General features: G+C 32.9%; 1 protein-coding gene across 1 annotated transcript in view; it reads left to right on the top strand.

Moving 5' to 3' along the window:
* Positions 1–6,313, top strand: part of LOC119832428 (poly(A)-specific ribonuclease PARN-like) — a 33,728-nt gene extending 27,415 nt beyond the window's left edge. Inside the window, exons 10-12 of the mRNA XM_038356099.1 lie at positions 3,672–3,703; positions 4,422–4,537; positions 6,011–6,313. Of these exons, the coding sequence (XP_038212027.1) occupies positions 3,672–3,703; positions 4,422–4,537; positions 6,011–6,292 (430 nt within the window). The 3' untranslated portion in view covers positions 6,293–6,313. The remainder of the gene's footprint in view (positions 1–3,671; positions 3,704–4,421; positions 4,538–6,010) is intronic.
* The last annotated feature ends 4,713 nt before the right edge of the window (positions 6,314–11,026 follow it).

The following is an 11,026-nucleotide window of genomic DNA, read 5'->3' as shown; positions in this document are numbered from 1 at the left end:
CTGGGATTTAGCTATTTTAAATGTTTTGAAATGTGTGACCATCCGAGACAATATCTCCTTTCGTGCCATGGCATTAACGCTGTACCATACAAATTGATGCGCTGGCTCTGTTCATCTTAATATGGGCTTCGAACAGAGCAGTTCTACTAATTTTTACAGTTATTGTCCATGCTTGTTTTCGCTCGCGACATATTTATTACCAAGAAGTGACCCATTGTGCAGTCTTATTGATTTTTACAATGTATAGTAATTAGTCATGTGACTTTTACGTAATGAAGCTATTCATTAAGACCATCGCTAATCTCTCTTTTTTTTGCCATGTTCGGTTCATTTAATGGAATTGGAAACGGTTGCTGACCTTTTTGGATGCGGTTGTCAAGAACTATTAATTAAACGTTACGAAACATCACACGGATGATAGAATTAAAATAATATAATACATATGTATAGTTTAAAAAAGTGGTGGCTTAGTGGTGGAGAACCCTGGACTTAAAGCGAAGAGTCGGAGGTTCAAGACCGGTCGAGCGTGATAAAGAATTTAAGGAACTTATTATATATTGAGGAAATGTGAAGCTAATAGAAGCGTTTAAAATAAATTGTAGTTTAAAAAAAAAAAACAAAAAAAAAACGCGCTTATATTGCAAATTGAACTGAAAACTAGAAAATAATTTTTGATGGCAAAGAGTTTATTATTACTGTAATTGCAGATGAAACAATCCATCATAATGAATCACCTCAAAACAAAATTGTATTAAAATTTAAGTTTTTAACACAATGATTCAATTCAGAGTAAAAGTTCTCTTAAATCTTGCTTTAATAGATCTTGAATGTCAGAAAAATGTTCAACAGCCCATTGCTGCGTATTAATTTTAGACTTTAGCTGAAATAATAATTGTATATCACAACTAGCTGTTGTCTGCAGCTTCGCACGAATGGACAAAATAAATTATCATGATGCAAACTTTCATTCCCTATTTTATCCCCTTGGGGGTAGAATTTATCAAAACCCTTTCTCAGTGGCTGCCTACGTCATAACATCTATCTGTATGCCAAATTTCAGCCCGATCCGTCCAGCGGTTTGAGCTGTGCGTTGTTAGATGTCAGTCAGTCACCTTAGAGTTGAATATATTTAAATATTTATAGTTCCATTCGTAAATGCAAATATGTATTTATACAACATAATGCATGTTGAGTCTTAAAGAAATAATATATTATAATGATACATTTTTTATTGGGGAATTTAGCAATGTTAATTTTAGTGTGTAAGCTTTAATATGCTCGAGTAGCATTCATGAATAAATTTCACTTTTTCACACTTCAATTAGTTACTGTCTGGATGGTTATAATTATCGTTGAAGTGAATTTACTAATTATTTTAACACTGTAATATTTATTTGAATATTCATTTTTGATATTTATGCTATGTTGATATTTATATATGTATATACACGAGTGTGCAAATGTTTTTTTAATACTCTTGTAAATCAATGTAAATTCTATTCCATTTGACGGTAAAATTTTAGAGGTAAAATTGTATTAAAATGTATTTAATTGAATAGTAACGCAGTGTTTTTTTTACAAGTTCATGATTTGTCTGAAAATCTTAATTTTTACAGCGCTTGCGATTTGATCTATTTTAGGGTGATACAGTATCAACGGTATTGTAAATCTATGTATATTCTCTTTTCATTCTATGACATTGCAATTACTTTACAAACGTACAAATATATTGAGTAATATTGAGTCATAGTGCTATTACGTAATACGTAATTAAAATGCGAGAGGACATATCGTGTCGCGTTTAACACATCTTTTGGCCACTTTTGAAGCGTTCTTTTAAAGTCGAATGTGATACTCGATTATATAAGAACGCTTCAGACCGCTTCAACGCTGCAACCTTTATATATTCGAGTCGAGCATTGTATGAAATCAATTATTAAGAGATAAATAACGCACATCGATATTAATTAGATCTGACTAGAAATAATTGCTAGAATATGAAAAAGTTAAATTTATTAATGAATTCCATTCCACTCCAATGGATGCGTTTCGCATTAAAATTCCCATCTGTAAAAATTGAGACAATTTTTTTTTCTATAAATATTTAGTCTAGTTTTAATTGCATGGTTTTAATTTGTTTTTTTTTATTTGTTTATTGGTAGTTAAGGTTATATATATTTCTTACTTGCTCATTAAAATTTTAATTATAAGCTTTATGCTATTTTGGTATATCCTACCAAAATTATAAATGCGAAAGTTTGTAAGGATGTGTGTGTGTTTGTTGCTCTTTCACGAAAAAACTACTGAACCCATTGCAATGAAATTTGGTACGTAGACAGCTGGACAACTGGAATAACATAAAGGCAACATAGTATTTTCTTATGTTTGATTTTACGCGAGTTATAATACATTTAGAAATTAAAAACTTTTTAACGGATTTTAAACGCGATTTATTCATTATATTATTAACCCGACGTTTCGAACACTTTACAGCGAGCGTGGTCTCCCCGTGACCACAATTTTTATAAAGGCAACTTTTTATCCCGATATTCTTACGGGATACGGACCGCGGGACGCAGCTAGTAATTAAATATTTGCATAAAGACTGATATCCAAATGAGTTAAGTTGTTCTGCTGAGCAGATCATACTTAGTACGTCACTCAGCCCCCAATATGATATGGGGTGAAGTATTGTTATATTTCACTCCATACAGGATTGTTACACTTGGTTTCCGCTCGCGGCTTCGCTCGCATTGTCAAAAGAGAGCATAGACCGTAGTCTCGGGATGAAACTATCCAGTATCCTTTCTCGGGTCACAAATTGGTTCCTTGGTTTAGGTGTGCAGAAGAGACATACAGAACTAATTTTTATTTATAATATTAGAATACTTTTATTTATCATTACAATAAACAAATTAGTATAATATATGCGTGTGTGTGACTTATTCAGGTCAGTGTTTGTAAGGAATTTTTTTAATTAATATAATGAAGATTTTATTATTTGCATTCCGCAGTACTGCTCGGAAACTCTAAGCGTGCCAAGTTTCATAACAAGGCGCAATTATCTTAATTTATAAAGCGTATGTTATTACAACAACCCTGGGTTAGACACGACGTCTTTAAGCAGTACTAATTCCAGTGTGGAAAATGACGGATCTATGTAGGTCGACAAACGTCATTTTCCCTCAGAATTATGGTCAAAACAGGCTGTATAAATTAAAAAAGCATGCCTTTGTGCGTTATTTGTGTGAAAAACGAAGAATTCTCTAGAACCGCGTCTATATATAATATACTTATTTTCTTGCGTTTTATTTTACGCGAGTATTATACATATAGAAATTAAATCCTTTTTAACGGATGTTTAACGTCTTAGCCTCCGCGTGACCACGCTCGCTGTAAAGTGTTCGAAATGTTAGGTTTAACAATATAACGAAGAAATAGCGTTTATGGTCTTAAATGTCTAAAGACACTTAGATTCCAGCAAAACGCGGCGTAAAATAAAAATAACTCGAAACGCCAACAAAGTAATTGTTACGCGTCCAATAAGTCGTAAAATGGCGCAACGACAGTTTTTTTCCCCCCCGACCACAGACCTAGGAACGAACGAAATTGGTATGCACGTTGCTTTTTGTCGGCAATGCTTTAATTAATAATAATTGGTATCTTTACAGGAACACACCTGACGCCGCCCAACAGAGACAAGGTATGTTGATTGAAACATCGCTGGAAACCCTTTTTATTTGTTCGTTTTTTTTTTTTTATTGTAGCTGTAATGGTCGCTAAGGTTAACGGAAGTGTATTATTTTAGTAATGAGTATTATTATAATATGCATTCGTCCATCTGCAACGTCTATTTTTGTAACGTCTCTAGTTATCGATTAATTTTGTAATGTATTATTAGATGATTAATGTAAATATTTAAACACGCTGCAAATGGACACAATGGTATCAAATGTCACGTAATAAGCGACCTTGTTAGTTTAATTGTATTGAAAGGTTAATTATAGTGTTTAGAAATTTAATGACGTCACAGGCGCAGACGCTTTCATAGCTTGTCGGTTTTAATTCGACTCCCGATGTTCGTCAACATACTTTTCGTTTCCCGTTTTCACTTTCTGTATCCCTTTCATTTTAAGAAGCTGGTTAACGCACTAAAGATGATTTGCTTCCGTAAAGGTTAAAAAAAACTTACCATTAGGCGACTTACCACCACCGTTGCCCGTTCTTACATAAAATAAATTATTTTTAACCTAATAAACGGGAGAAATCAGTGTTCAAAGAAAAAAAGAATCAGCAAAATCTGGTCACCCGTTCTTGAAATAGTTTCGAAGGAACGAACCTGAAAATAAATATAAACACAGTTGATTTGAGAAACTACTCCTCTTTTAAAGAAATAAATAGAATAGAAGTTCCGCTTATAGCAGAGTCGTCTCAAGCTACGGAGTCGCCCGTGAAGCGAACACGCTCGAGCAGTTTCAACTCGCCAACAAAGCAGCCGGCGACCACACGCAAGCGCACCTCATCGGGCGTGTTTCAGGTAAGAAAGAGATAGAGAGAGAGCGAAAGAAAGAGAGAAAGAAAGAGAGAAAGAAAGAAAAAGAGGTAATGTAACACGCGCAGTAACGCTCGAGGTTTTATTGTGCTCCAATTCTTGCTAGATGCTAGATTTTACCAGTAGGGACTTGTTCATGTATTTTGGTATCTTCAATATAGGCCAGGGGGTGACGTGACGTCTTAAAGCAGTACATATTCCAGTCTGGGAAGACAGAGCTACATAGATCGTCTAGCGCTATCATTTGCCCGCGATGGTATTAGTACTGCTTCAGTACGTCGTGACACACCACCTTTGGATTGTATAGAAGATTCCAAAGTGCAAACACGAAAAATGATGCAAAAATGTTAAATGTTATGTTTTCGAGACTGATCTGACTCGACTCTTGAGGCTTTCCGAAAGCGCGACGTATCAAGATATATTTTCTTTTTAAAACTTTAAAATTATGCAAAAAATATCTTAATGTTGGTTGTGCATATGATGATAGGAATATGAAATTGGAATGTTTACATTTTTAGCGTTGGGTTTAACTTGATATTGTAATTAAGCACGGCAATACCTTTTTTTTGGTCGAGATGTGAATCCCAATGACATTGCTATATTTTATGCTTTTTTCGCTACTTTTTAAAGTACTGTTTAGACCATACTTTATTACGATTTGATCAAATTTTTAATGTCTTTTTGTAAAAATAAGATAAATTTGGCATTAGAGTCGATTGCATTGTATTCGATTCTAAGACATAATGTCCCATCCACATAATAATTTTTTAACCAAATATTTGTCCCAAAATGCTTTGAAATGTTGTACCAATGTCACCAGGTTTTGAACTCACGATCTAAAGGAAATGACTTTGTGTATAATTTGTATTAAATAGGTAAAGTATCTTTTTGTTTGTTTGTTAGACTTAAACGTTGGAACTGCTTTACTGGTAAGTATTCCGGTCTATATGAATAGGCTGTATTTCGAAGTTTCCCAACAATTGGCATATAAAATTAACAGACCAAAATTATTTGATTTTTAAAATTGATCTTTTTATTTTTGTCCAATTTCTTTTTGTTCATCCCCTGTCTTAATTATAGTAAAATCAGACCTAAAATTGCGCAAAAGTTACATTATATACAGATAATACCAATATATTACATTTTTTTGTTAATTGACAAGTAATGAAAAAATATTGCAATCATTGTGAGACTTATGATCGACTGTAATTGTATAATACTTCAGTAAACTTTGAAATATGCACCATGTTGTGTGTTTTATTCATCATACCAAGTCGCTAATTAAAAAGTTAATAAATCAATAAACTATTACTATTGATTGTTCCCAATAATTATATCCACCTATATAATATTATAGGTGGATACCTCTGTTCGAAACATGAAAATCTGATAATAATAATGATGATGATGATGATGATGATGGGAGTAGGACAGCTCACAAATATCGACTCATTGCAGGTTGAAGAGGCGGAACCGCCTCCAAAAAGACCAGAACATACTCGAGCAGATTCCGAAATTTCCATGAAATCAGAACTGCGAACCAACGGTCGGCGGAAGACTTCGGAAAGCGAAAAGGAGAAGGCAAAGGAAAAGCGCAATGAGAAGAAGGAAATGGAAAGGCAGAAAGAGAAGGTTATACAGGATACGGAGCGAAGAAAAGAGACGGTTTTAGAAAGATTTGACAGTGACAGTAAAACACAATGTGTATCAGCTTTTAAGGAAAGTGATAGTTGGGACTAAGAAATAAATTGATGTGAATAATGATTTGTTTTATTTTGAGTGAAACAGTTTTCTTTATTATTTTAGTGTTTAAATTATACAAAAATAAACAAAATTGTAGTTGATGAGGTAAATTATATAAAGGTTAAATATAAATAATAAAAGATGTTTATAAAAATTACAATTTCAATTTTACAGTTATCGAAAATTTAAAAAAAAAATCGAAAAATTAGTATATCGAAATATCGAAATACTATATATACACCGTACATAAGCCATTATTGACAAAATTTTTAATTTAGCTGTATTTATGACAGCGATATTAGAACTTCGCAGTATATAACAATTATATATCAAGACTAATGAATAATATATTCAAATGTTAATGCATATAAACTATAAGCACACAACATTTTATATTATTTTTGATACATCATTTTCATTTTGGTCCAGTCCGCGATATTGTTATCACATAATATAAACTCCACTGGGTTCTGTCGAGCCGCTGTCAGCGTCGTGGTTGCGGGTATATTTTCACTTTTCCGGATGCTGGATGCTGATTGTCACCTGCACGTTTGGGATTTCCAAGGGCATTGCTGGCGAGAGGCACTTACCACTAGGAAACCCCAGCTATACGGCGACTGATGGCAGTTGATTCATATAACCTTCATAATACGCATTATATTAGATTCAGATACTACGCTATGCGATTTCAACTAAGAATAGGATCGCATGCGCTATTTTGTAACGTCATTGGAATTAATTTAAACGAATTAATAAAGTTACTAAATAACGTTTGTGTTTGATGTAAGAGACAGCCAAAATAAAGCCATTATTGAAATGCATAAACGATTTACAAGTAGTGTATTTTTTTATTTATTACAAGTAGTTTATTTATTTACAAGTATGTACGTGTATTTGTCACGAAATTGATACAAAGGTCATTGACGTTCCTATTGTTAGTTGAATCGCATAGTACCTACAACAATTACTAGAGGTTAGAACACAATACATATTAATAAATACCAGTGCATCTCTATTTTGTAAACGTATGTACCTGTATAAATTTGGTTATAATGTACTTACTAACAAATATTTTGTTATTTATTCACATTTTTTGTATGTTGCTGAATGATCTTTTAATTTGTGATAATTAGAAATCATAATAAAAACCCTTAGTCTACAATACAGTTTCAATCACACTTTGACTCGGCTAATAATAACTATGGTAGATTGTACCAAAGATTATCTAGTGGCAAAGCTGTTTTATGCCCTTAAACGTATCTCAGGCATTCCACTCCAGGTTTAAGTTTAATACCCCATGTGGTAAGCTGAATATGTATACAATACAGCAACTTTGACCCGGGTCGTGTCGCCACCGGCTCGTAATCGTCCCGTGATCGTATCGTACACGAATTATGACTGACGTGCTTGAATCCATCGCTATTGAATGGTAACATTAGCTTTTATAGATATAAAATGGCGTTATTGCATTTCGTCAGTAAAAAGCTTCATTAATATATTTTTAGATTACGCATAGCAAATATGAAACCTTTTTGTTATTATCTTAATTACGTGAATACATTAAAATTGCAATAAAATTGTATATGAATTAAGTAGTATACAAAAACGACGTAAACAAGCAAATTAAAAAGAAACGTTACAACAATTTCGATCGTAATGTATAATAAAAATTAATTTACCATTCTAAAACTGAAAATTACAGCGCACTATAGCTGAATCGTAAAAACTTTAATTGGGGGCGGAAGAAAATTCCTTAACGCGATTGGCCCCTCTGTTACCATTGACTTAAGCGCACTTAATGTCAATTATTGTATATAAACACTTCTAATGTCTCGCTCTGGCAACTATCATAATTTGAAATACATTGTAATTACTTGCATGTGGTATTAGACATAATATTAATTTTCTTTTTTGTAGCACAATGTCATAGCGCTTCGAATTGTAGGCTTGCAACTAAAAACAACGATTAACTACATAGGAAAAACTTGCATTATTTAATGAAGGAATCTCTATTTGAATATGAATGTTCCGATGTTCCCAACATGTCTTGCAATCGGCTATACATTAAAATTACGTATAAATTTAGTATAGGTAAGTGCAAAAAGGAACGCATTGCAACGCGTTCTTTTTTTAAACAAAAACTGTTGCCACAGACGATAAATATACAATTACATGTTTATCAATGCATTCTGAATTGTAGATGCTAGAAAATATGTTTCTTCTCTCTTCGTGAAGTGTGTTCTTGCCTTAACTTGGGACTTAGCAGGCCAGTAAGAAATTAAACTAACTGGACCACCAAGGCCCACGCTACGACCAGATATTTTCGTTACTGCTGTAGGAGATTTGTGTTTTATTTAAAATAGAGTTTGGTTGGAAATTTCCTGAAATAGGCATTAAAAAACATTTTTAAAAGTATTCATCGTTATCATCATCACTATCATCAGCCCATATATAGGTATATATGGACATATGTCCAATGAATGAATACAGGCTTCGTATGAGGGATAAGGCCATAATTCACCATGTTAGCAAGTGCGGGCTGCCATGTCACCAAACTTTTGAATCTTCGACATCCCAGCTTCCTCGCGATGCTTTCCTTCGATCTTTCCATCGGTGTCGATGTGGATTGTGCAGATAAATAAAAAATCAATATGTTTCTTTCGCAGTCGCCTGGTCTCGAACCCAATTTTTCAATTAAAGTTCTAATTACTGACACACCACTGCCTAAACGTTGTACTAGATGGAAAAGCAAGAGCTTAAAACGAAATTGCATGTATTTTCAGTTGTTGCATAATTTGATGATAAAAAAATGCTTGCTAAAAACCTAATAAAACTACCTGCTTTATGTTTGGATGCCACATTTGAAATGGAGTCATCGCACAGTCTACTAATTCTACATTTAGAAAGGTGCAGGCGTCAAGCGGCAATAAGTGAAAGAACGAGCCCGAGCTACGTGCGCCATGTTGTTAGCAGCTCGGGACATTATTGAGGGATGCCGCGCTCATGTTTTAATGTATGACGTATATTCGTTCTTCGATCTTTTAAATAAATAAATAATATCATCATATGTGTAGATATGATAAAAAGTAATGTGTAATGACGTTGTAACAATGGTTCATGTTACTGGTGCTGTTACAGATTATAAATCGTAATCTCGAGTTAAAAATTATCTGCGATTTTGTCTTCTTATTTTAATGTCCATTATTGAGATGTGACTTATTGCCTTTTCGTCTTTTACTGAGAGATCAAGGGCATTCCACTAGTATACTCTTTATTCTATTGAATGACATGATTGGGCTATAGCTAGATCCAGATCAATGTCATGTTTAGCGCCATCTGTCGCAGTGTCGATTAACACGTTTCTAAACTGCCTTGTATAACATCATTGCACACGCCTATGCAAAAAGCTGTGTACATGAAACAGCTTTTAAATAGATCATAAATATTAAAATTTTACTCACAATTAATATGTATAATTATTCATATGCGAAGTGTTTGAACACATCGTTTCAAAGGTCGATAAGTTTTCATACATTTATTTATTAAGTATACAGGTATAAAACGGTCTAGCGTGACAAGCCAGTGGAGATGGTGAACGCTTTTAAAATTGAAATTACTTCTTTTTCATAGTCAATTATAAAAACCGGTTCCCGAATCGAAAAATTTTTACCCAGAGAGTAATTAATTCTACACTTACACATTTATATAATTAGGTAGAGAAAACTAACATTTATTCGTCCAAACATACACATAATAAATAGTACGGAATTTGATATTCTTTATGTAATTCATTTAACAATTTCATTCATTGAAATACTAATTTTCTATCTAAAATCTTAATAATTAATTATTGCTAATATTGATAATTTATAATAATATTTCTAATTAATTAAAGGAAAGTTATGCAAAGCCTACATGTAATTCGCCAGAAGTCCTCAATTCTTAATGGATGGAAGAGCATGGTGTTACAATAATTATGGTCACCTTTTGTATCACAGTATTGCCTTTCACCCCATAGAGTATAGCTTAGAAGGGCACGATAAATCAAAAACCATTGTAGACAACATTTAGATTACTAACAGCATTAAGTCAACTTAAACAAATGAACACTATCTATTTGCAATTTATCATTTTATAGCATTCAAATATTTTATTAATGACACATTTATAATGTATAGGAAAATATGAACAAATTCGATCACGATGACCACGGTATGGTGAAAGACGCGGTTGCGAATTGTGTCTCTTGATCGTTTCTTTTGTATCCATTAAAATTTCTTATCTATTTTCATATCTAAACACTAAATGATTAAAGACCATTCAAATGTTACTTCCCTTGCGGATTATGGTACTCGTATAATCATGGAGAGATAACAAGTTATAAAATGTCTTCAACTTGTTTCTAATTGATTTAATCGACGCTCGAGGCAGAAATCAAATTAACTAGGCTGTATTTGCAGTTATTATAGTGTTGATGTCGTTCATTTGAACATAGTGTTTTTATGGTTTTATGCTTGATAATAGATAACGTAAAAATTATTTGCATTTAAGATTATTAGATAAACTTTTTATAACGATAAAAGACATAAACAGATAAAATACATATAGACAGCATACCAAATACCACTTACAAACAAATATACTCAGAAATTGCACAATTGGCGCCCATAGACCATCTCCCAGAAATAAACTGAACAGAACAATACCATAACATAAAAAGTATAGAAAAAG

This window comes from Zerene cesonia, chromosome 15 (assembly GCF_012273895.1).
Source record: "Zerene cesonia ecotype Mississippi chromosome 15, Zerene_cesonia_1.1, whole genome shotgun sequence".
Lineage (NCBI taxonomy): Eukaryota > Metazoa > Arthropoda > Insecta > Lepidoptera > Pieridae > Zerene > Zerene cesonia.
This window is presented reverse-complemented; position numbering and strand designations above follow the sequence as displayed.